The 27698-nt window shown below is 54.3% G+C and overlaps 1 protein-coding gene across 1 annotated transcript in view; it reads right to left on the bottom strand.

The window, feature by feature from the left end:
• tnfsf11 (TNF superfamily member 11) overlaps positions 1-27698 on the bottom strand; it is a 69918-nt gene that overhangs the window by 35283 nt on the left and 6937 nt on the right. The window contains exon 2 of the mRNA XM_086006103.1: positions 18792-18947. Coding sequence (XP_085862229.1) covers positions 18792-18947 — 156 coding nt within the window. The remainder of the gene's footprint in view (positions 1-18791; positions 18948-27698) is intronic.

Genomic DNA, 27698 nt, shown 5'->3' with positions numbered 1-27698 from the left:
AGCAAAGGCTCTGGGCCCCGACAACATCCCGGCTATTGTGCTGAAGACTTGTGCTCCAGAACTAGCCACGCCTCTAGCCAAGCTGTTCCAGTACAGCTACAACACTGGCATCTATCCGACAATGTGGAAAACTGCCCAGGTATGTCCTGTCCACAAAAAGCAGGACAAATCCAATCCGGCCAATTACCGTCCCATCAGTCTACTCTCAATCATCAGCAAAGTGATGAAAGGTGTCATCGACAGTGCTATCAAGCGGCACTTACTCACCAATAACCTGCTCACTGATGCCCAGTTTGGGTTCAGCCAAGACCACTCGGCTCCCGACCTCATTACAGCCTTGGTCCAAACATGGACAAAGGAGCTGAATTCCAGAGGTGAGGTGAGAGTGACTGCCCTTGGCATCAAGGCAGCATTTGACCGAGCGTGGCATCAAGGAGCCCGAGTAAAACTGAGGTTAATGGGAATCAGGGGGAAAATGCTCCACTGGCTGGAGTCATACCTAGATGGTTGTGGTGATTGAAGGTCAATCATCACAGCCCCAGGACATCGCTGCAGGAGTTCCTCAGGGCAGTGTCCTAGGACCAACCATCTTCAGCTGCTTCATCAATGACCTTCCCTCCAAAATAAGGTCAGAAATGGGGATGTTCGCTGATGGCTGCACAGTGTTCAGCGCCATTCACAACTCCTCAGATAATGAAGCAGTCCATGCCCGCATGCAACAAGACCTGGACGACGTTCAGGCTTGGGCTGATAAGTGGCAGGTAACATTCGTGCCACAGAAGTGCCAGGCAATGACTATCTCCAACAAGCGAGAGTCTAACCACCGCCCCTTGACATTCAAAGGCATTACCATCACCGAATCCCCCACCATCAACATCCTGGGGATCACCATTGACCAGAAACTTAACTGGACCAGCCACATAAATACTGTGGCAACAAGAGCAGGTCAGAGGCTAGATATTCTGCAGCGAGTATCTCACCTCCTGACTCCCCAAAGTCTTTCCACCATCTACAAGGCACAAGTAAGGAGTGTGATGTAATACTCTCCACTTGCCTGGATGAGTGCAGCTCCAACAACACTCAAGAAGCTCAACGCCATCGAGAACAAAGCAGCCCATTTGATTGGCACCCCATCCACCACCTTAAACATTCACTCCCTCCACCACCAGCGCACCGTGGCTGCAGTGTGTACCATCTACAAGATGCACTGCAGCAACTCGCCAAGACTTCTTCGGCAGCACCTCCCAAACCCGCGACCTCTTCCACCGAGAAGGACAAGGGCAGCAGGTGCATGGGAACACCGCCACCTCCAAGTTCCCTCCAAGTCACACACCATCCTGACTTGGAAATATATTGCCGTTCCTTCATTGTCGCTGGATCAAAATCCTGGAACTCCCTCCCTAACAGCACTGTGGGAGTACCTTCACCACACGGACTGCAGCGGTTCAAGAAGGCGGCTCACCACCACCTTCTCGACGGCAATTAGGAATGGGCAATAAATGCTGGCTTTGCCAGCGACGCCCATATCCCATAAACGAATTTAAAAAAATGCAGCAGCCCAGTGACGGTAGGATTGTGAATAAGCACATACGGGGATTGTGACACGAACTTGAGGCAATTATTTGTCTTGTGCGGTCTCTTACAATGGCTCATTCCCGCCCATCACACACCTGCCCGTCACACACCCTGCCCGTCACACACCCCGCCCGTCACACACCCCGCCCGTCACACACCCCGCCCGTGTTACACACCCGGCCGTTATACACACCCGCCCGTCACGCATCCTGCCCGTCACACACCCGCCCGTCACACACCCGCCCGTCACACACCCCATCTGTCACACACCCGTCCGTCACACACCCGCCCGTCACACACCCGCCCGTCACACACCCGCCCGTCACACACCCTGTCTGTCACACACCCCGTCCGTCACACACACGCCCGTCACACACCCGCCCGTCACACACCCGCCCGTCACAAACCCGCCCGTCACACACCCCGTCTGTCACACACCCGCCCGTCACACACCCCGTCCGTTATACACACCCCGTCGGTTACACACACGCCCGTCGCACACCCCGTCCGTCGCACACCCCACCCGTCGCACACCCCGTCCGTCGCACACCCACCCGTCACACACCCCGCCCATTATACACACCCCGCCCATTATACACACCCCGCCCGTTACACACCGGCCCGTTACACACTCGCCCGTTATACAGCCCGTCCGTTATACACTCGCCCGTTATACACCCCCGTTACACACCTGTCTGTTACACACCCCGCCCGTTACACACCCCGTCCGTCATACACCCCGTCCGTTATACACACCCTGCCCGTTACACACCCGCCCGTTATGCACCCGCCCGTTATACACACCCGCCCGTCACGCACCCGCCCGTCACGCACACGCCTGTCACGCACCCCGCCCGTTATACACACCCCGCCCGTTATACACCCCGTCCGTCATACACCCCGCCCGTCACGCACCCGCCCGTCACGCACCCGCCCGTCACGCACCCGCCCGTCACGCACCCTGCCCGTTACACGCCCGGCCCGTAATGCGCCCGCCCGTTACGCACCCGCCCGTTACGCACCCGGCCGTTATTCAGCCGGCCCGTCACACGCCCGCCCGCCACCTGCCCGTCACACACCCGCCCGTCACACACCCGCCCGTCACACGCCCCGCCCGTCACACAACCGCCCGTCACACGCCCCGCCCGTCACACGCCCCGCCCGTGATATGCCCCGCCTGTCACACGCCCCGCCCGTAACACGCCCGCCCGTCACACACCCGCCCGTCACACCCGCGCCCGTCACACACCCACCCATTATACACGCCCCGCCCGTCACACGCCCCGCCCGTCACACGCCACCCGTTACACACCCACCGTTACACACCCACCCGTTATACACGCCCCGCCCGTTACACACCCGCCCGTTACACACCCGCCCGTTACACGCCCTGCCCGCTACACGCCCCGCCCGCTACACACCCGCCCGTTACACACCCGCCCGTTGCACGCCAGACCATTACACGCCCCGACCGTTACACGGCCCGACCGTTACACACCCTGCCCGTTACACACCCGCCCGTTACACGCCAGACCGTTACACGCCCCGCCCTTTACACACCCGCCCGTTACACACCCGCCCGTTACACACCCGCCCGTTACACGCCCTGCCCGCCACACGCCCCGCCCGCTACACGCCCGCCCGTTACACAGCCGCCCATTACACACCTGCCCGTTACACGCCAGACCGTTACACACCTGCCCTTTACACACCCGCCCGTTACACACCCGCCCGTTACACGCCAGACCGTTACACGCCCCGACCGTTACACACCCTGCCCGTTACACACCTGCCCGTTACACACCCGCCCGTTACACGCCCGCCCATTACACGCCAGACCGTTACACGCCCCGACCGTTACACACCCTGCCCGTTACACACCTGCCCGTTACACACCCGCACGTTACACGCCAGACCGTTACACGCCCCGACCGTTACACACCCTGCCCGTTACACACCTGCCCGTTACACACCCGCCCGTTACACGCCCCGACCGTTACACACCCCGCCCGTTACACGCCCGCCCGTTACACGCCAGACCATTACACGCCCCGCCCTTTACACACCCGCCCTTTACACACCCGCCCGTTACACGCCAGACCGTTACACGCCCCGACCGTTACACACCCTGCCCGTTACACGCCAGACCGTTACACGCCCTGACCGTTACACACCCTGCCCGTTACACACCCTGCCCGTTACACGCCACGACCGTTACACGCCCTGACCGTTACACACCCTGCCCGTTACACGCCAGACCGTTACACACCCGCCCTTTACACACCCACCATTTACACACCCGCCCTTTACACACCCGCCCGTTACACGCCAGACCGTTACACACCCGCCCTTTACACACCCGCCCGTTACACAGCCCACCTGTTATGAAACCTGCCCGTTTTTCAGCACATTAATTTCAAAATGATTCTAAAGCTAGCAGGTGATCCGCTCCACCGGTTTATCGCCAAAGCAATAAAGTTGAAAATGCCCCCCAATGTGTTGGCGTGATAAGGCTCGAGTTAGAGCCGCCAGTTCCCCGCACACACTCAGCTGCACCGTCCAATCGAGGCACCAAGTGAAAGCTGCAGAATTCCTCAGGATGGTGCGAACTGGCCAAAGGCTGGAGGACAGATTCTCATCAAAGATTATCGCTGATTCAATCGTCACAAGTACAACTAGATCTTCATTTTTCAAATACAAGTGTCCTCCAATATCACAAGCAGCAAGTGAATGCCAACAACAGATGATTGGGAAACAGAAAGTCACAATGGCAAAATTCCTTTAAGACCTTTTTGCTGGCCATGGCACTGAGGACCACACTCCCAGCCACTCGCTCTCTCCATGGCACTGAGGACCACACTCCCATCCACGCGCTCTCTCCATGGCACTGAGGACCACACTCCCATCCACTCGCTCTCTCCATGGCACTGAGGACCTCACTCCCATCCACTCGCTCTCTCCATGGCACTGAGGACCACACTCCCATCCACTCGCTCTCTCCATGGCACTGGGGACCTCACTCCCATCCCCTCGCTCTCTCCATGGCATGGAGGACCTCACTCCCAGCCACTCGCTCTTTCCATGGCACTGGGGACCTCACTCCCATCCCCTCGCTCTCTCCATGGCACTGAGGACCACACTCCCATCCCCTCGCTCTCCCCATGGCACTGAGGGCCACACTCCCAGCCACTCGCTCTCTCCATGGCACTGAGGACCACACTCCCAGCCACTCGCTCTCTCCATGGCACTGAGGACCACACTCCCAGCCACTCGCTCTCTCCATGGCACTGAGGACCTCACCCCCATCCACTCGCTCTCTCCATGGCACTGAGGACCTCACTCCCATCCACTCGCTCTCTCCATGGCACTGGGGACCACATTCCCAGCCACTCGCTCTCTCCATGGCACTGAGGACCACACTCCCAGCCACTCGCTCTTTCCATGGCACTGAGGACCTCACTCCCAGCCACTCGCTCTCTCCATGGCACTGGGGACCACACTCCCAGCCACTCGCTCTTTCCATGGCACTGAGGACCTCACTCCCATCCACTCGCTCTCTCCATGGCACTGGGGACCTCACTCCCATCCCCTCGCTCTCTCCATGGCACTGAGGACCACATTCCCATCCCCTCGCTCTCTCCATGGCACTGAGGACCTCACTCCCGGCCACTCGCTCTCTCCATGGCACTGAGGAACTCACTCCCATCCACTCGCTCTCTCCATGGCACTGAGGACCTCACTCCCAGCCACTCGCTCTCTCCATGGCACTGAGGACCTCACTCCCAGCCACTCGCTCTCTCCATGGCACTGAGGACCACACTCCCAGCCACTCGCTCTCTCCATGGCACTGAGGGCCTCACTCCCAGCCACTCGCTCTCTCCATGGCACTGAGGACCACACTCCCAGCCACTCGCTCTCTCCATGGCACTGAGGACCACACTCCCAGCCACTCGCTCTCTCCATGGCACTGAGGACCACACTCCCATCCACTCACTCTCTCCATGGCACTGAGGACCTCACTCCCGGCCACTCGCTCTCTCCATGGCACTGAGGACCTCACTCCCATCCCCTCGCTCTCTCCATGGCACTGAGGACCTCACTCCCATCCCCTCGCTCTCTCCATGGCACTGAGGACCACACTCCCATCCACTCGCTCTCTCCATGGCACTGAGGACCTCACTCCCATCCCCTCGCTCTCTCCATGGCACTGAGGACCTCACTCCCATCCACTCGCTCTCTCCATGGCACTGAGGACCTCACTCCCATCCCCTTGCTCTCTCCATGGCACTGAGGACCACATTCCCATCCCCTCGCTCTCTCCATGGCACTGGGGACCTCACTCCCAGCCACTCGCTCTCTCCATGGCACTGAGGACCTCACTCCCGGCCACTCGCTCTCTCCATGGCACTGAGGACTTCACTCCCATCCCCTCGCTCTCTCCATGGCACTGAGGACCACACTCCCAGCCACTCGCTCTCTCCATGGCACTGAGGACCTCACTCCGAGCCACTCGCTCTCTCCATGGCACTGAGGACCTCACTCCCATCCACTCGCTCTCTCCATGGCACTGAGGACCACACTCCCATCCACTCGCTCTCTCCATGGCACTGAGGACCTCACTCCCATTCACTCGCTCTCTCCATGGCACTGAGGACCACACTCCCAGCCACTCGCTCTCTCCATGGCACTGAGGGCCTCACTCCCATCCACTCGCTCTCTCCGTGGCACTGAGGGCCTCACTCCCATCCCCTCGCTCTCTCCATGGCACTGAGGACCTCACTCCCATCCACTCGCTCTCTCCATGGCACTGAGGACCTCACTCCCATCCCCTCGCTCTCTCCATGGCACTGGGGACCTCACTCCCATCCCCTCGCTCTCTCCATGGCACTGAGGACCTCACTCCCATCCACTCGCTCTCTCCATGGCACTGAGGACCTCACTCCCATCCCCTGGCTCTCTCCATGGCACTGAGGACCACTCTCCCATCCCCTCGCTCTCTCCATGGCACTGGGGACCTCACTCCCAGCCACTCGCTCTCCCCATGGCACTGAGGACCTCACTCCCGGCCACTCGCTCTCTCCATGGCACTGAGGACCTCACTCCCATCCCCTCGCTCTCTCCATGGCACTGGGGACCTCACTCCCATCCACTCGCTCTCTCCATGGCACTGAGGACCTCACTCCAAGCCACTCGCTCTCTCCATGGCACTGGGGACCTCACTCCCATCCACTCGCTCTCTCCATGGCACTGAGGACCTCACTCCCATCCCCTCGCTCTCTCCATGGCACTGAGGACCTCACTCCCATCCACTCACTCTCTCCATGGCACTGAGGACCTCACTCCCATCCACTCACTCTCTCCATGGCACTGGGGACCTCACTCCCATCCACTCACTCTCTCCATGGCACTGAGGACCTCACTCCCATCCCCTCGCTCTCTCCATGGCACTGAGGACCTCACTCCCATCCCCTCGCTCTCTCCATGGCACTGAGGACCTCACTCCCAGCCACTCGCTCTCTCCATGGCACTGGGGACCTCACTCCCATCCCCTCGCTCTCTCCATGGCACTGAGGACCTCACTCCCATCCCCTCGCTCTCTCCATGGCACTGAGGACCTCACTCCCGGCCACTCGCTCTCTCCATGGCACTGAGGACGTCAGTCCCATCCCCTCGCTCTCTCCATGGCACTGAGGACCTCACTCCCATCCCCTCGCTCTCTCCATGGCACTGAGGACCTCACTCCCATCCCCTCGCTCTCTCCATGGCACTGGGGACCTCACTCCCATCCACTCGCTCTCTCCATGGCACTGAGGACCTCACTCCCATCCCCTCGCTCTCTCCATGGCACTGAGGACCTCACTCCCGGCCACTCGCTCTCTCCATGGCACTGAGGACATCAGTCCCATCCACTCACTCTCTCCATGGCACTGGGCACCTCACTCCCAGCCACTCGCTCTCTCCATGGCACTGAGGACCTCACTCCCATCCCCTCGCTCTCTCCATGGCACTGAGGACCTCACTCCCATCCACTCGCTCTCTCCATGGCACTGAGGACCTCACTCCCATCCACTCGCTCTCTCCATGGCACTGGGGACCTCACTCCCATCCCCTCGCTCTCTCCATGGCACTGAGGACCTCACTCCCATCCACTCGCTCTCTCCATGGCACTGGGGACCTCACTCCCAGCCACTCGCTCTCTCCATGGCACTGAGGACCTCACTCCCATTCACTCGCTCTCTCCATGGCACTGAGGACCACACTCCCAGCCACTCGCTCTCTCCATGGCACTGAGGGCCTCACTCCCATCCACTCGCTCTCTCCGTGGCACTGAGGGCCTCACTCCCATCCCCTCGCTCTCTCCATGGCACTGAGGACCTCACTCCCATCCACTCGCTCTCTCCATGGCACTGAGGACCTCACTCCCATCCCCTCGCTCTCTCCATGGCACTGGGGACCTCACTCCCATCCCCTCGCTCTCTCCATGGCACTGAGGACCTCACTCCCATCCACTCGCTCTCTCCATGGCACTGAGGACCTCACTCCCATCCCCTGGCTCTCTCCATGGCACTGAGGACCACTCTCCCATCCCCTCGCTCTCTCCATGGCACTGGGGACCTCACTCCCAGCCACTCGCTCTCCCCATGGCACTGGGGACCTCACTCCCATCCACTCACTCTCTCCATGGCACTGAGGACCTCACTCCCATCCCCTCGCTCTCTCCATGGCACTGAGGACCTCACTCCCATCCCCTCGCTCTCTCCATGGCACTGAGGACCTCACTCCCAGCCACTCGCTCTCTCCATGGCACTGGGGACCTCACTCCCATCAGCTCGCTCTCTCCATGGCACTGAGGACCTCACTCCCATCCACTCGCTCTCTCCATGGCACTGAGGACGTCAGTCCCATCCCCTCGCTCTCTCCATGGCACTGAGGACCTCACTCCCGGCCACTCGCTCTCTCCATGGCACTGAGGACGTCAGTCCCATCCCCTCGCTCTCTCCATGGCACTGGGCACCTCACTCCCATCCACTCGCTCTCTCCATGGCACTGAGGACCTCACTCCCATCCACTCGCTCTCTCCATGGCACTGGGGACCTCACTCCCATCCCCTCGCTCTCTCCATGGCACTGAGGACCTCACTCCCATCCACTCGCTCTCTCCATGGCACTGGGGACCTCACTCCCATCCACTCGCTCTCTCCATGGCACGTGTTCTCTTTCCGAATTGCTACAAATAATTTTTCTATGTTCAGTACAAAAGGACCTCCTCCAGAGGCCAGACCACACTTCCTACGGAATGAATATCTGACGCAAATTAATCTGAGAGACAACATGCCTCAGGTGATGAGTAAATCTTACAGTTGATACGCACACTGGGAACGTGTACCTCGAACCTCTCTGACTGACCGTATCTCAGCCTGAAGAATACGAAGCAACGCTTTTAATAAAACTAGAAGAAGCAACAATAAATACAAATGTGCTTCAAACTTACAGAATCTGTTCCAAAGCAATAAAATATCTTAATGCTGTCCCAGATTTCAGAAGTAATATCCTTAGTTTGGGCCAAAGTTCATGATGCAACGTTTGCGCATGTAATCAGATATTTACGAGTGCTCTACTCGCCCTGACTTGTTCACTCTGTGGTGAAGCATAGTTTCAGTAAGAAAATGTTATACTTGGCACCAATTACACTCCTACGCTTTGAAGTCCAAAATAGGACAAAAGAAGATAACACAAAGGTGACCTTCTCAATGAAGCCACGCTGCCAATCAAAGGGGGTGACAAGTGGCAGAGAAATGGCCCAACAGGTTTTCCTCATTTGGTGATTACTGCTGTGAAAGAAAACAGCCGAGAGGCACAGCTTTTCTCTGCGGTGTGTTGGCTCACACCTCTCATAGACTTGATTGACAATCCACTACTTCAGTGGCAACTGATCAGTTGAGGTGTGTATTGCCTCCAGACAGAAAGTAAGGGAAATGTTTTAAAACTTGTTATAAGCTACAAATGCTCACAAAGAAATATATAAAAATATCCAAGCCCCGAAACATTGGCATAAGAAACACCAGAGTGTGAGTGAGCAAGGGCAGAAACTAAGATCGGTCCCAGTCCACCAGCTCCCTGCTTCTTTATCTGCCCATCAAAATTCCCATTGAGTTTGGGTAGGGGCATAAAACACACCCACCCATATATGGACAGGCATATTATAACACCATGCAAATGAAGGAAATAGGACTAATTTCCCGGTATTTCCTCCCGAGCAACGCTGGGTGCAAGGGATGTCTACTTCTCCCTGATGTCCAGCATTGCTAAAGACTAGATATGGGGAGAGGGGGGCTTCAATATTCCACCCTCCAAAGCAGACCAACTAAGTCACTCAGTTGTAAGAAGAACAAATAAAGACAGCCTTTTCCAGGTACAATAACCTCGTGGTTCTGGTGTTGGAATAGGGAACATGTGTTCAGATCCCACCATGGCGAAGTTGTGAATCTGAATTCATTTCCTCTGGTAATTTGTGGGCTGGCACCTGAAAATGACCCTGAAATCTGCCAGATTGTCATAAAAACCCACGTTTCACTAAAGCCCTTCAGGGAAGGGAGCCTGCTCCCTCTACCTGCTCTGGCCGACACATGACTCCAGTCCCACACAAGGTTGACTCTTAAGGCTAGAAATTCGGAACGTTAGCGCCTCCGTAGGGCACAAATGACTTTTCGCCCGGGCGTGGCGCCGCTAACGACTCCCGCTAAATTCAGCGGGAGTTTACTGGTGGCGGTAACCGGTAGCGCCCCACTCCACTGCGCAGGCGATGACATCATCACCATGCTCAGCGCCCCGTTTCCATCCCGCCTGCAAAATTGGCCGGCACCCACTGAATCTGCACTGGGCAGGAGGCTCGCGGGGCGCTAACTAAAGGGGAGGTGGCGGGCGGGGAAAAATAAATCAGCCGACTTACTTGTCTCGGCCCGTTGCATCTTTGAACGCAGGGCCCGTGCCGCGATCTGACAGCCCGGCGCTCCTCGTGTGCCGGGCTGCTGGCACGACTCCCAACGCCCCAGGTAGGGCCCCGCAGAGTTGTGGACGTGGGTCCATCCCTTTAATGAGGGGAGGAGACCAATCATGCGGTAGCGCTACGTGGCCCAGTGCGTAGCGCTGCAGAACGCACCGCCCCGATATTCGGGATAGCGCTCTAAGAAAGAAGTGTAGCGCTTGAAATAGCTCCACCTCCCTCTTGGGGCGCTAAAACTGAATTTCGTGGTCACTGGCGGTAATTACGGTAATTAGCACCGGTAACTAAAGTTAGCGCCCAGGCGATGTTAGCGCCCCAAAATGGTCGATACCGAATTTATCCCCATTATTGCCGAACAAGTCACTCAGTTGAATATGAAACACAGCCTTGCCAACACCACCCACATTTACAGAACAGATTTTTTTTTTAATTCTCTATCGTACGATCGATTGCAGCAGGGAAGCCTCCAAATTCAAATCATTTTGACATTTTTATAAACCTATTCGGAGTCAGGCGAGCTCCTCCACCTCCCCCAGGTGATCTCCATTGTTGACACGAGCACCTGCCCACAGGGTCTGGGTGGGATCAGCGGTATATCGGCAGCCAAAAGGCCTATTGTTGGATTTCCAGGCCGGATTGTCTCCGATCGCCAATCCGTCGCACCATAAGTAAAGTTAATTTTCTCAGGGATTCATCAGCTCTTCCCATTCGAGTAAAAACTAAATCCATAAAATGGAAAGTACAAATAAGTAACAATGCTAAGCTTGGTACTTGAGCACATAATCCAGGCAGACACTCCAGTGCAGTACTGAGGGAGCGCCGCACTGTCGGAGGGGCAGTACTGAGGGAGCGCCGCACTGTTGGAGGGACAGTACTGAGGGAGCGCCGCACTGTCGGAGGGTCAGTACTGAGGGAGTGCCGCACTGTCGGAGGGGCAGTACTGAGGGAGCGCCGCACTGTCGGAGGAGCAGTACTGAGGGAGCGCCACACTGTCGGAGGGGCAGTACTGAGGGAGCGCCGCACTGTCGGAGGAGCAGTACTGAGGGAGTGCTGCACTGTCGGAGGGGCAGTACTGAGGGAGTGTCGCACTGTCGGAGGGGCAGTACTGAGGGAGCGCCGCACTGTCGGAGGGGCAGTACTGAGGGAGCGCTGCACTGTCAGAAGGTCAGTACTGAGGGAACACTGCACTGTCAGAGGGTCAGTACTGAGGGAGTGCTGCACTGTCGGAGGGGCAGTACTGAGGGAGTGCTGCACTGTCAGAAGGTCAGTACCGAGGGAGCACTGCACTGTTGGAGGGGCAGTACTGAGGGAGCGCCGCACTGTCGGAGGGGCAGTACTGAGGGAGCGATGAAATGTCGGAGGTGCCGTCTTTCAATTTCAGACATTAAACTCTCAGGTTGATGTAAAAGATCCTATTGCACTTTTCAAAGAAGAGCGGCGAGTTCTCTCGGTGTCCTGACCATTATTGATCCCTCAGCCAACACCATCAAAAACAATGATCTGACCGTTTCTCTCATTTTTGTTTGTGGAACCTTGTTTGAATAAATTGGCTGAAGCATTTCCCTACATTACAACAGTGATTACACTTCAGATGTACATCATTGGCTGTAAAGCACTTTGGGACGTCCTGAGGTCATGAAAGGCGCTGGAGAAATGCTAGTTCTTGGTTCCTAAATGATAACCGGGCAAATATACAAAAGGAACAGGTGGACCAGTTGGGCAACTGATTAGTATTTCAAAGGAAAAACTTGAGACAATGTCCAACAATTGTCTTTTCCTAATACAGTACGAGATGAGAGAAGATAGATTGACCGCGATATATGAACTCTGCTGACTACACCAGAGTAACCATCAACTAAGACACTTTTAGAAATTTAGGGGGAGAAATTGGCTACCTTTCCGCCTCCCGTTATCGTCTCCGGGGGGTGATAATGGGGCGCTAACCACTTACCGCCCGGGCGCGGCGGCAATATTGCCTCCCGCTAAATTTGGTGAGAGGTTTGCGGCGGTGGCGGCGGCACGGCGTGGCGCCCCGATCTCCTTTGCCCGGAGATAGTGATATCATCACCATGCGCATCACCCCAGTAGCGCCCCAGGTCTGAACTTCGGTTCTGCCCCCTGCAGCATCGCCGGGCGATGACACCAACAGCTGCAGGAGGCGTTGATTGGGAGGCCGGGCGTTTCGGGGGCGAAGGTTAAAGGGGAGGTTGCCGAGACAAGTACCTAAATTTCTGAAATGGTTTTGGTCAATTTTTTTTCTTCTCCTGGGCCGCGATCGAGCAGCCCGGCGCTCTGCGGGAGTGCGCGGGCTTGTTCGGGCTGGATCGTGGCCACTGTCAGGGACCAGCTGACTGATCCCAATGCAGAATCTACAGCGATGGCCCTTCCCTTTAAGGGAGGGAAGGAGCCTCGGAACGCGGCAGCGCGGCACCACGACCGCCCTGCCTGCGCTCCAGGAAGGAAGTGGGGCGATTGATTTAGCGCTCCACTTCCTTCCTGGAGCGCTAAACCCAATTTTGTGAAAGCTGGGAATCATTAGCGCCTAGTTTCCCAGCTTTCAAAGGTTACCGCCCCCAAATGGGGCGATAATGATTTTCTCCCCCTTAGTCACAAGATTGTAATGTCTCATGAGCTTGAAAAGAACTTAATTTAATACATGTACAGTGAGTTGGCCGAGAGGTTAGTCCTCCCAGCATTAATTCAAAAACCAGGAGAGATGGGTTTGCTTCCCCAAAGGAACTTGGACTGAGATACAGAAAGAATTACCTTTTATTTCTACAGCCCCTTACTAAGTCTTCAAAATGTCCCAAAGTTCTTCAGCACCAATGAGTAACTTTCGAATTCCGATTACTGTTGTCTTGTAGGCAAACATTGCAGCCAATTTGTGCACAGCAAGATCTCGCAAACAGTAAATGAGACAATGACCACGTAATCCATTGTTAGTGGTGTTGGTTGACGGATAACTGTTGGTCAGGACAGTGGGAGAAGTCCCCCACTCGTCTTCAAATAGTGCCATGCGATCTTTTACATCCACCTGAACAAGAGGTTGGGAGCTCAGTTTAACTTTCCATCCGAAAGTTATCACTTCCGCACTCCCTCAGAACACTCATTTGGTGCTAATAAATCGGGGTCGTTTTCTCCCCTTTGTCCCCAGGATTGACCCACTGCAGCTATCTGTGAACGTGAAGCTCTGTAGAGGCTCCAGGGGTACGATCTCCGTATGTACTGGAGCAAGTACTCTGTGGACAGCGGTCTTTGCAGATACCAGCAAGAGAGCTCTCAGGAATTAATTATTTCAAATACAAATACCTCAGAAGCGACTGAAAGTTAAGGAGGCTTTTGCTCTCGTCCCTTTTACACTACAGGCTGGGTCTTAGGATAGTGACCTTAGAGAGCTAGTCTCTCAAACCTGCACGGCAGACGTGTATATGGTGGGTGGGGCGGAGGGGAGGGGAGAGGTAAGGGAGGAAATCTCTGCCTCTAAGACTTTGGACACTGTGGGTTCATTTTGTAGCACAACCCCTGGAATGATCCAACCCAGACACGGACCAAAAGGTCACCCTCACCTCCTCTGAATGTTCAGAGTAGGGATCTCAAACTTGGCAGAACAATTTCTTGGCATGGACTCTGACAAACGTCCCTAACGCTGGATCTGTACCTAAGGTGAGCAGAGCACGTAGCTAATGCCATGTGTGTGGAAATACATCATCATGTTTAAGAGTTTCTGAAGCAAGCTACAGGGCTTGGCTCTCCACAGGGAGAGTTTCTGCCTGCCCGATATGAAGGTCACACTCTGTTCCTGTGGGGATGCAGCCTACCTACCCAAGTCCAGACTGCTTAGGTAAATTTTGGCTGAACCAAGAATGAGGGACTCTACCCTGTCCCTCAAGGTTCAGAGGGGTACTGCTCAAGTTTAACCGGCTGAAACCGCACAGTGTACCAGCACAACTCACTGCTGAGCTTCCCGCTGCTTGTCCATCTAGGATCCTGCTCTGTTAGGACAACAGTTGCCTGGAGCCAAGTGGCAAGAATCCCAGCCCTCAGAGACAGGCCTGCCCCTCCAGTTTCTATTAACGAGCCAGGCCGGCCGCTGAATCATCAAGAGTGCCCAGGAGTAGAGCGCCACTGCCTGGCTTGGAGATCTGATTACCGAGCCTGGCACAGACAGTTGAGTTACCAGGCAAGTCATCTTGGAGAATGTAACAAGAATTAAGTGAATGGAATCGATATTGTGCTAATGATCATCTCCCTTCTCATTTTTATAGCAGGCAAATCGAATTTTACAGCACAGTGTTTATGCTCCACACGAGCCTCCTCCCATCTCACTCTATCAGCATATCCTTCTAACAGCTAGAACACAACAGTCAACCGTGGTTGGGCCCAACTGATAAACGTCCCTTCACTTCATTGCTGCACAGCAGCACTTCATAGTCTAAATATTTGCATTATCAACTCAATGAGGCTGGTATGATTACGGTGCAGATCATTACAGTGCTGGGGGAACTCTATGACATTACCGGAGGTGTTCCAAACTGGGACTCAGCACCCACTGTAAGTGCCCAATAGAAAACACTCAAGTAGCTGATTTGTGGCCCACGATGATGAATAAATTCACCTCCACTGCACTCTTTCATACGACAGGTGTCAGGCCCCATCACTCCCTCTCGGCTCCAATCCCCACGGCGCGCACACCAATAACCCCCAAAAAAACTCGCATTTCCACAGCGCCTTTCACAACCTCAGGATGTCCCAAAGCGCTTTATGGCCAATGAAGTACTTTTTGAAGTGGAGTCACTGTTGTAAATTGGGAAACGTGGCAGCCAATTTGCACACAGCAAGCTCCCTCAAACAGCAATGTGATAATGACCAGATAATCTGTTTTAGTGAAGGTGGTTGAGGGATAAATATTGGCCAGGACACCGGGGAGAATTCCTCTGCTCTTCTTCGAAATATGTCATGGGATCTTTTACGTCACCAGAGAGGGCAGACAGGGCTCTCGATCCAAAAGACAGCACCTCCGACAGTGCATCGCTCCCTCAGTGCTGCACTGGAGTGTTAGCCTAGATTTTATGCTACAAGTCTCTGGAGTGGGACGTGAACCAACAACCTAAAGCAGCGGCAGCGGCGAGAGGATAAAGAGCGGCCCGAGAGCGGAGCTGAATTAAAGCGGCGGCAGCGGCGAGAGGATAAAGAGCGGCCCGAGAGCGGAGCTGAATTAAAGCGGCGGCAGCGGCGAGAGGATAAAGAGCGGCCCGAGAGTGGAGCTGAATTAAAGCAGCGGCAGCGGCGAGAGGATAAAGAACGGTCCGAGAGCGGCCCTGAATTAAAGCAGCGGCAGCGGCGAGAGGATAAAGAGCGGCCCCAGAGTGGACCTGAATTAAAGCAGAGGCAGCGGCGAAAGGATAAAGAGCGGCCCGAGAGCGGACCTGAATTAAAGCGGTGGCAGCGGCGAGAGGATAAAGAACGGTCCGAGAGCGGCCCTGAATTAAAGCAGCGGCAGCGGCGAGAGGATAAAGAGCGGCCCGAGAGCGGACCTGAATTAAAGCGGTGGCAGCGGCGAGAGGATAAAGAGCGGCCCGAGAGCAGAGCTGAATTAAAGCAGCGGCAGCGGCGAGAGGATAAAGAGCGGCCCGAGAGCGGACCTGAATTAAAGCAGCGGCAGCGGCGAGAGGATAAAGAGCGGCCCGAGAGCAGAGCTGAATTAAAGCAGCGGCAGCGGCGAGAGGATAAAGAGCGGCCCGAGAGCAGAGCTGAATTAAAGCAGAGGCAGCGGCGAGAGGATAAAGAGCGGCCCGAGAGCGGACCTGAATTAAAGCAGCGGCAGCGGCGAGAGGATAAAGAGCGGCCCGAGAGTGGACCTAAATTAAAGCGGCAGCGGCGAGGCTCCGATTCAAAAACAACATCAAAGAGTGACGTCACAGGAGAGCAGGCAGGTGATTGGTTGGTGAGTATTACAGCTCCTTTTTGCTCTAAGTTAGGGAAAGGGGTTAAATTAAGAGCTGAGAAACTGTAACTTTCTGGTACTTATTAAATTAATAACTTAAACTAAATAAAATAATCAAACAATAAACCTAAAATATCGATTAAATAAAAGCTTTAACTAATTAATTAATAAATGAAACAAGGTTAGAGATACAGGGCAGGTGGTGTGTCGTAACTGCAGCATGTGGGAGTCTGTGGAGAGCATCGCGATCCCGAGCAACCACATCTGCGGTGTGTCTGCAACTCGAGGGACTTCGGCTCAGAGTTGTTGAGCTGGAGTCCGAGCTGCAGATATTGCGATGCATCAGGGAGGGGGAGAGTTACCTGGACGCTTTGTTCCAGGAGGCAGTCACACCCTTTAGGTTAAGTAGTACTTTAGAGTTCGTCAGTGGTCAGGGACAGGAGGGTGTGACTGCGAGTCAGGAAGGTATGGGGACCCAGGATGTAGTGATGGAGGAGCCTCAGTCTTGGACCTTGTCCAATAGGTACGAGGTACTTTCTACCTGTATGGATGAGGAAAAGGATTGCAGGGAGGATGGGCAAACTAACCACGGTACCGTGGTACAGGGGGCCACCCAAGTGGGGGGAGAAGGAAGGAATGTGTTAGTAGGGGACAGTTTAGTCAGGGGGATAGATACTGTTCTCTGCAGCCGTGAAAGATAGTCCCGAAGGCTGTGTTGCCTGCCCCGGTGCCAGGGTTAAAGATATCTCCTCACGGCTGGAGAAGAACTTGGAGTGGGAGGGGGAGGATCCAGTTGTCGTGGTCCATGTAGGAACCAATGACATCGGTAGAACTAGGAATGAGGTTCTGCTGAGGGAGTTTGAGGAGCTAGGGTCTAAATTAATAAGCAGAACCACAAGGGTAATAATCACTGGATTACTACCTGAGCCACGCGCAAATTGGCATAGGGTCAAACAGATCAGGGAGTTAAATGCATGGCTCAAAGAGTGGTGTGGGGAAAATGGGGTTTCAATTCATGGGGCACTGGCACCAGTACTGGGGAAAGAGGGAGCTGTTCCGTCGGGACGGGTTCCACTTAAACCAGGCTGGGACAAGCGTCCTGGCGAATCGAATAACTAGGGCTGTAGATAGGGCTTTAAACTAAAAAAGGTGGGGGGAGGGGTCAGGTGAGTGGAAATTTAGAAATCTAAAGAGAAAGGTCAAGGCAGTAGAGCAGTTTAGCGATTTGGGTAAAAATAAGCAGAGTGTGACAGGAAGAGACAGAGGGCTAGAATTTCCCAGGGCCGTGGAGGCAGGATTGGAGGCGTGTGGGGTGTTAAAATCGTGAAATCGGGGGGCACAAACCCATCCCGCCTCCATGCCCGTTTCCCAGGAGGCGGGTACCCGACCTGTGCTGGGAGCCGCCTCCCCGAGGTGGGAAGGGGATTAGTGCCAATTAACTGCCTGGTAACAGGTAGTTAACAGGCAGTTTTTAGCCTAATCCCTATTTTCATTCTTGAAGTGTGGGATTCCCAACGGCTCCAAACCACGCCAAGTTAGCGAGGTGGACCGTCGGGCTGAAGGACTTGGAGGGTTCGAGATGTCCAGTGTTCAGGTGAGTGATGGGCCGATACTCTCTGGAGTTTAGAAGAATGAGAGGTGATCTCATTGAAACATACAAGATTCTGAGGGGGGTTGACAGGGTAGATGCTGAGAGGCTGTTTCCCCTGGCTGGAGAGTCTAGAACCAGGGGGCAGAGTCTCGGGATAAGGGGTCGGCCATTTAAGACCGAGATGAGGAGGAATTTCTTCACTCAGAGGGTTGTGAATCTTTGGAATTCTCTGCCCCAGAGGGCTGTGAATGCTGAGTCTTTGAGTATATTCAAGGCTGAGATCGATAGATTTTTGGAATCAAGGGATATGGAGATCGGGCGGGAAAGTGGAGTTGAGGTCGATGATCAGCCATGGTCTCACTGAATGGCGGAGCAGGCTCGAGGGGCCGAATGGCCTACTCCCGCTCTTGTTTCTTATGTTCTTATTTTCTAAATCAAAGGCAAGAGTTGTGCCCAGTGAGCCATGGCTGACGCGGCCAGGTAACAGTACAAACTAAATACAGGAGCCAGACTAATCCTCTCATCCCAAAAGTGATGAGGCCAACGGCTCTGCTGCTAGCGGCCTGTGATCACACCCTCAGTGAGGCAGTTGAACCATTAAACAAACTACACAACACAAAACCTCAGAAACCAGGAGCTCTGGTAAAGTTGCTTGTGGCAGGAGTCTACACTTCTCACCTGGTTAACAAGTTGCTTCAGTCCTTGCAGCGGTTGTGAACAAGACTCGGAGAGCTTCTGCATTTCCACCTCTGACGGTTTCGGGGAACTACTGTTAAAATTGGAGATCTGTCTCAGGCACTGCAGGAATTCTTCAGAAATCCCACTGACGTCTTTCTGTAAAGGAGGGAGAGAGTGTTAACCAGTGGCATGTCACAGCTGGAAAACTCCATCACCAGTAACAAATGGATTGAATGGATGAGAAAGATGTACAAGTAGAACGAGCGGATCTCCCCTGGCATTGCTTGGAGCGAGTTACAGGATATACTGTTTTATCAATAAAGTGTGTCAGGAAAATATGACAGGAAGTAAGTGTGACACAAGCAGGAAGTGCACAATATAAGCAAGAGTTCTAGGGGGAGAAATTGAGTCGCGCCCCCTTTGGGGCGCTAACTTCGCCGCCCCGGAAAAATCAGCGCCCCTGCGGCCAAAGTTGAGTGGGAGAGCCCCAAGAGAGAAGCACCCCACCTCCTTCTTGGGGCGCTGTGAGGGAATATCGTGGCGATACGCGCCGCAGTACCGCAGGTCTTCCTCCCCTTCTTAAAAGGGAGAGGCCTTGCGCAGCATGACCTGGGGCCCAGCTGGGCCACCAGGGATAGGAGTGCCGGCAAAAGAGAAGTGTGGGCTCGCGGAGCGCAGCCGGCACTCCGCGGGGGGGGGGGGGGTGGGTCAGGAGGCTGGGGACGGGAGCGCAGGCAGGTGCTGGTAGACAGCCAGGAACAAAAATGGCTGCCTGGCACCTTGCCTTTAAATAGGCCGCAGTTAGGCCCCCCTGACCCCGTCAGACATAGCATCTGGCGGTAAGTCAAGGGGCGCTACCGAAGATCATGGCTGGGGGGTGAGCGGGGCGCTGCGCATGGCGATGATGTAATCGCCGGCGATGTAGTGCCACAGGGCACTAACGGTTACCGCCGCCGCTAACCTCCCGCTGAATTTCACAGGAGGCGTTGGCGGCGCCGCACCCTAGTTGCTTTGCGCCCCATTAGCACCCTCTTAGGACGCTAACGGGAGGCGCAAAACAACCGAATTGGGTGGAGCCCCGAAAAAGTTAGCGCCTCTCCACCATAAATTCAGTAGTAGCGCCCCAAGCAGGAGGCAGGGCTACTGGAAGCTCCACCTCCTTCTTGGTGCACGACTACTGAATTTCGCGGCGCTACGTACAACAGCGCCACGCACGGCGGCACGTGTCATTGCAGGCCTCCTCCCCTGATTAAAGGGGAGGGGCCTAGCGCTGTGAGCACCAGGGACCTGCCGACCACCGGGGAGCAGGGTGCCATGAAAACAGCCCGGCCCTTAAGAGGAGCGCCGGGCTGAGCAATTGCGGCCGGCACCCCACATATAAAAGGGAAAGGGGGCAGGTGCTGGCAGTTGGCCAAAAAAAAAACTGACCGCCCGTCACCTGCCCTTTAAGTAGCGCCACTGCAAAAACGCCCCCTGACCCTGTCGGACATATCGTCCAGTGATAGGTCAGAGGGCGCAAGGGAAGTTTATGGCCGGGGCACAAATGGGGCGCTGCGTACGGCGATGACATCATCACCAGCTCTGCTGTAAAATAGACTGTTTTTGCTGGAAGTCTGGCCCCACTCCCCCAGTGCTCTATTTACCATCTCTGCAAGGGTATTGGTGCCATTTTATTTCAGGTAAATGCCATCCTGTCAATCTTGGTTTTCCAAAGATACTAATGACCTGTAAAAATCTTAAACAGATGACCATGACCATGATAGCGCCATTGGGGGTGAAATCGGGTGCCTTTGCGCCTCCCGTTAGCGCTCTGGGGGATGCAAATGGCTTTGCGACCGGGCACGGCGCTGACCTCAATTCCCGCCATATTACAGCGTTGCGCCCCAATCTCCTTCGTCCAGAGATCGTGATGTCATCACCGTGCTCATCGCCCCGGTAGCGCCCTAGACCCGAAATTGGCTTCCGCCCCCTGCAGCAGCGCCGGTCGAAAACACCGACAGTTGCAGGAGGCGCGCGTCGGGCGGGCAGCCGCTTTGGGGGCAATGATTAAAGGTGAGGGGGCCGAGGTAAGTAAAAAAAAAAAAAAATGACCTTGTTGCAGTTTTTTTTGCGGGTTCCTGCCCACGATCGGTCAGCCCGGCTCGCTGCTTGAACGCCGGGCTGATCGCGCGGGATCGCGGCTGCCTTGGTGGTCCAGGCAGGTACTTTTTAAATTGCAGAGCCTGCAGCGATTGGCCCGTCCCTTTAAGGGAGGGAAAGAGCCTTTGAACGCGGCGGCACTGCTCAGCCCAGTGAGCCTGGCGCTAACTTTTCAAACTTTCAAAAATTAGCGCCCAATCGGGGCGACAGTGAATTTCTCCTCCATACAGTATAAATCAAATGACACCATTCCCTCACTCTAAACATCGCTGGTCAGGGAGTGCTGTGCCCAGTTCTGGTCCCCCCACATGGTGCGTGATATGGTGGCCTTGGAAAAGGTCACGAGGAGAGCTACGAGACTGATTCCTAGCTTAAAGAATTTCAGCTACCTAGATAGGCTCAAGGACCTCAATCTATTTACTTTCGAACAGTATAGACTTAGAGGTGACCTGAAAAAGATCTACAAAATAAAGGGCTGGATAGCATGTCTATTGATAGATTATTCCAGTTTAATAGATTGGGAAGACCAGGGAAAACGAGTTTAAACTATATAAGAGTTGGAATAGACAGGATGTTGGCCGGTGTTTCTTTTCCCAGAGAGCAGTCAGCCTCTGGAATGTGTTGCCTGGTGTGGTGGAGGCTGACTCTCTGTACAAGAGGGAGCTGGACCGGTTCATGACTGGGGCAGAGGTCGCATCATACAGAAGGTCAGTGTCTTTATAGAGAACACTCAGTCCGTGTGATCTCCTGGTTTAGATCACCTGAGGGGGTCGCAGGTGAGCTCTCCAGAGTATTTTTTCCATAACTGGCCCTGGGTTTTTTGCCTCTCCCAAGAGGTTACATGGCTGTGGGGGGAGGGTGGTGAGGACGTGTCTAGTCACGATAATCCAGCCATTATAAGGTGTGGGGCAGGCTTGATGGGCCAGCTGGTCTTTACCTACATCATCGTCCGAGCGAGGGACCGCAAGGACGTCCGTATCACCCGCGCCATGACAGGAGCTGATGACTGCTGGACAGACCACCGCCCAATCCGCTCTGTCATCTCCATCAATGTAGCCCCAAAACAGCGGCGGCAACAGAAACAATGCCGCAGGAAAATGAATGCTGGAGCACTCAAAGATCCCGCTAAGAAAGCCCTATTCAGCCTGCGCCTCACAAACAACCTGACGACTCCCAGTGATTCAGAGACACAGAGGGGTAGATTTTCCCGAACCTGTCGGGAAGAAGGTGGGACTTCCCATTTCGGGTTTTTGACCCACCTACTTTGACGTCCGGCCAATTCGCGCGATTTTCCCTTGATTGACCTTTTGAGCCCGCCCAACGGGCTCAGCAGGCCAATTAAGCGCCACCCGGCAACAGGTGACGCCACAGACTGCAATTTCATCTCAGATGAAATATCAGTGTTTCACAGCTGTTTGAAGCTGTCAAACACTGACAGTCTCAGTTCTAACATGAGTCCTTCTGCACAGACTCAGTTAGAACTCTCAGCAGCACTCAAAGCTGAAGGCTGTCACTTTTCACAGATCGCAGCCGTTCAGCTTTAAGTGCCGGCTGAGTGATGGGCTCCCGACGGCTACAGGAAGAAAGGCTGTTAAGGTAAGTACAGGTAAGTAAAAGTTCTTTATACACTTTAGACACACCAAACACATTTACCTTTGCACTCATGCACCCATCACTCACCTGAGCACCGACATCGCGACCCCTCCAACTCCTTCAACCCGACGGCCCGCCTGCTCTAACCTGGCGTGGTTTGGAGCCGTTGGGAATCCCACACGAAACCCCTCAAAATAGGGATTAGGCTAAAAACTGCCTGTTAACAGGCAGTTAATTGGCACTAATCCCTTCCCGCCTGGTTTCGGCGGGTCCTAGTGCAGGGCGGGTACCCGCTGCCCCTGAAGCTTAGGTGGGGCGGGGTTTTGGGCAGGATGGTGTCGGGACCCCCAAATTCGGGATTTTCCCCCCCCACACGCCTGAAACCCCGCCTAACGGCTCCACAAAAATCTAGCCCAGAGTGTCCACAGCGCCTGGTCTGCACTCAAGGCCTCCATAATCAGCACCTGTGAAGAGACGCTCGGTCACTCGACCAGGAAACACCAAGACTGGTTCGACGAGAATGACCAGGAGATCCAGGAGCTAATAAGCCGCAAGCGCAAGGCATTCCTGATCTGGAAACAGCAACAGAACTCGAGAGCAAGAAAGCAGCTCTACAGACGCCTGAAGGCCGAGGTCCAACAACAAACTCGTAACCTAAAGAACAGATGGTGGGTGAAGAAAGTGCAGGAGATCCAGCAGCTACCCGACAACCACGAAGTGCGTGGATTCTTTAGCGCAGTCAAGACCATCTACGGCCCAAGCACCCAAGGCCCTTCCCCACTGCCGGCCAAGAACGGAGAGTTACTCATCAAGGACAGAGAGGCAGTCAGTGCCCGCTGGAAGGAACACTTCGAAGATCTCCTTAACCACGACTCTGTCTTCAACACGAGTGTCCTCAACTCCATCCCACAGCATGCTACCCGCCACCATCTCAGCACAACCCCAGCCCGGCATGAGGTTGAAAAGGCCATCCGACAACTGAAGAACAACAAGGCCTCAGGAGCAGATGGAATCCCTGCCGAGGCACTAAAGCATGGCGGAGAAGCACTACTGGCATGAATTCATGAACTAATTTCTCTTATCTGGAAGGAGGAGAGCATGCCAGGGGATCTCAAAGACGCCGTAATTGTGACCATCTTCAAGAAGAGTGACAAGTCCGATTGTGGTAATTACAGAGGAGTTTCCCTGCTGTCTGCCACAGGGAAAGTCATCGCAAGAATCCTCCTCAATCGCCTTCTCCCAGTGGCCGAAGAGCTCCTCCCAGAGTCACAATGTGGATTCCGCCCACTAAGGGGCACAATGGACATGATCTTCACCGCACGTCAATTACAAAAGAAATGCAGGGAACAGCACCAACCACTGTACATGGCCTTCTTTGATCTCACAAAGGCCTTCGACACTGTCAACCGTGAGGGATTATGGAGTATCCTCCTCAAATTCGGCTGCCCTCAAAAGTTTGTCACTATCCTCCGCCTGCTTCACGACAACATGCAAGCCATGATCCTGACCAACGGTTCCACCACAGACCCACTGGAGTGGAGCTAATTTACAGAACAAACGGGAAACTGTTCAACCTCCGTCGCCTCCAGTCCAGATCCAAGGTCATCCCATCCTCTGTCGTCGAATTACAGTATGCAGTTGATGCTTGCGTCTGCGCTCACTCGGAGGTCAAACTCCAAACCATCGTCAACACCTTCGCCGAAGCGTACGAGAGCATGGGCCTTACACTAAACATCCGTAAGACAAAGGTCCTCTACCAACCTGCCCCCGCCACACAGTGCAGCCCCCCCCCCCCCGATTATCAAAATCCACGACAACGTGGACCACTTTCCATACCTCGGGAGCCTACTGTCAACAAGGGCAGACGTCGACGACGAAGTCCAACACCGCCTTCAGTGTGCCAGTGCAGCCTTCGGTCACCTGAGGAAGAGAGTGTTTGAAGACCAGGACTTCAAACCCAGCACTAAGCTCATGGTCTACAGGGCAGCAGTGATACCTGCCCTGCTGTATGCCTCAGAGACATGGACCATGTACAGCAGGCACCGCAAAGCACTGGAGAGGTACCACCAACGCTGCCTCCGCAAGATCCTGCAAATCCATTGGCAGGATAGGCGCACCAACGTCAGTGTTCTCGCTCAGGCCAACATCCCCAGCATCGAAGCTTTGACCACGCTCAATCAGCTCTGATGGACAGGTCACATTGTCCGCATGCCCGATACGAGACTCCCAAAACAAGCGCTCTACTTGGAGCTCTGGCACGGCAAGAGAGCCCCAGGTGGGCAGAGGAAACGCTTCAAGGACACCCTCAAAGCCTCCTTGAAAAAGTGTAACATCCCCATCGACACCTGGGAATCCCTGGCCCAAGACCACACAAAGTGGAGGAGAAGCATCCGGGAAGGCGCCGAACACCTCGAGTCTCTTCGCCAGGAGCAAGCGGAAGCCAAGCGCAGGCAGCACAAGGAGCGCACGTCAACCCAAGCACCCCACCCACCCGCCCCTTCAACCACCGTCTGCCCCACCTGTGACAGAGACTGTAGGTCCCGCATTGGACTCATCAGTCACCCGAGAACTCATTTTTAATGTGGAAGCAAGTCATCCTCGGTTCCGAGGGACTGCCTAAGAAGGAGAAGACCACCACCTGCCCGTCAATTTCATATGTTGGTATTCCATGTGGAAGCGTAGTTTCTCATTCAGTCTGGCTACACTGTTGTTATCATTACAGATATAATAACGGATGGATCTTCAATTTCTGGCTTTGTCAGCATTACCTCCAGACCAAAGGCCCTCACATCTGCTCGGAGAACTGCGGTCTTCATTGTATGACCCAATAGTATCACTAGAAAGCAATCCCGGCTGTGGCACTAGCCAGTGGTGTTTGGCTTCCCATTGGAGCTTCCCATCGTTCACTATTGGCCCTTACAATGGGGATAAAGTGTGAAGTGTACCTGAGCAGCCCTAATAGATTTCTCACCTCGGCAGCACTCCGTCACAAAGGTACTTTCAAGATAGCTTCCATCTTCTCTGCTTCTGCCGATACATCACGTGCTTCAAAAACCAAACCAAAATGCAGGTGTTTCCACGCACTGAATCCATTCTAAACATTTCACTTTCCAGAATCTTTATCAAGGTCTTTAATCAAGCTTTGCGTTCCGTTAAGCTGGGTACTATCTGATACTTTCAAGACACCCGGGTTACCTTCCATTGCTTGCCGGGGAGATTCCAAAGCTCAATGTTTATATTGTTCCAGTTTGATGCAAAAGTGGAATGTTGTGGCTTTCTGAACAAAGTGCTGTCATCCTGACTTCACATCAATTTGGAGAGCACACACGACTCATTTACTCTGCAATACAGGGGTCATTTTAACCCAACCCATCCGTCAGGGAACTATACACCTTCTATTATATTATTTTCTGTTACTTCATTTCTGTGCCCCTAAACATTCACTCCCTCCACCACCGGCATACCGTGGCTGCAGTGTGTACCGTCTACAAGATGCACTGCAGCAACTCGCCAAGGCTTCTTCAACAGCACCTCCCAAACCCGCGACCTCTTCCACCTAGAAGGGCAAGGGCAGCAGGTGCATGGGAACACCACCACCTCCAAGTTCCCCTCCAAGTCACGCACCATCCTGACTTGGAAGTATATCGCCGATCCTTCATCGTCACTGGATCAAAATCCTGGAACTCCCTCCCTAACAGCACTGTGGGAGCACCTTCACCTCACGGACTGCAGCGGTTCAATAAGGCGGCTCACCACCACCTTCTCAAGGGCAATTAGGGATGGGCAATAAATGCTGTGTTTGCCAGCGACGCCCACATCACAGGAAGGAATATTTTTTTAAAAGAGTAAAATCAGGCGGGGCATAAACCCAGTGTTCCAACCAATCCCATCAGTTTCCTGAGGGATGGATGGATTAAAATGACCCCAATATGTCTATTGTTGGTATGTCATTGCACTCTTCTGTGCAGCATGCTCATTTTCACATTTAGAGTACCAGTATTTCTAGGTTTTGGTGCTGTTGCAACTGGTGATTCGGTGCGGTCACTGCCGGAGATTCGGTGCGGTCACTGCCGGAGATTCGGTGCGGTCACTGCCGGAGATTCGGTGCGGTCACTGCCGGGGATTCGGTGCGGTCACTGCCGGGGATTCGGTGCGGTCACTGCCGGGGATTCGGTGCGGTCACTGCCGGAGATTCGGTGCGGTCACTGCCAGAGATTCGGTGCGGTCACTGCCAGAGATTCGGTGCGGTCACTGCCAGAGATTCGGTGCGGTCACTGCCAGAGATTCGGTGCGGTCACTGCCAGAGATTCGGTGCGGTCACTGCCAGAGATTCGGTGCGGTCACTGCCGGAGATTCGGTGTGGTCACCTGCACAACGTTTCATTTGGGAAGTCGCATCATCAAGTCAGGACATTTTTGGTGCCATTGGTTGAGGGAGGAATGGTGGCCCGGTGTCAGAACTCCCCGCTCTTCAGGCCATGGCTGACATTCCAGTGCAGTACGGAGGGAGCGGCTGTGTCCTGGGGCCAATATTTATTCCTCAATCAACATCACTAAAACAGATTATCTGATCATTATCACATTGCTTTCAGTGGGAGCTTGCTGTGCACAAGTTTCCCACATTACAACAGTGACTACACTTCAAAATGTACTTCATTGGCTGTAAAGCGCTTCGGGATGTCCTGCGGTCATGAAGGGCACGATATAAATCCAAGTTTTTATTTCTTTCTTTCCCAGCACCCAGTGTTACCATGGCACAAATGACAGGAGATTTGTTGCTTGCTGCATTCCCCACATTTACCATTCCTGGTGGATATTTTCAGTGCGGTTCTGAGGCAATGCTGGAGGTGTCTTTCGATGAGAATTAAACCCAAGCCCCGTCTGCCCCTTTCAGGTCAATGCAGAAGATCCCACGACACCGACAAAGAGCAGGAAGTTCTCCCTAATGTCCTGACCAATTGTGAGCAACATCAGAAAAGCAAACAAATCCCTTAATTGGTCATTTGTCTCACTGCTGTTTGTGGGATTTTGCTGTGCGCAAATTGGCTGCCATGTTTCCCTATAATACAACAGTGATTATATGTCAAGATAATTAATTGGTTGTGAAGCGCTTTGGGACGTCTTGAGGTTATAATAAATGCAAGTTCTTTCTTTGTTATTTAAATATATTGTTGGA

Source organism: Somniosus microcephalus, chromosome 14 (assembly GCF_052327205.1).
Source record: "Somniosus microcephalus isolate GS21.2 chromosome 14, FLI_Smic_1.0, whole genome shotgun sequence".
In the NCBI taxonomy this organism is placed as follows: Eukaryota; Metazoa; Chordata; class Chondrichthyes; order Squaliformes; family Somniosidae; genus Somniosus; species Somniosus microcephalus.
Note: the sequence above shows the minus strand (reverse complement) of the source record. Positions and strands in the feature narration are given on the sequence as shown.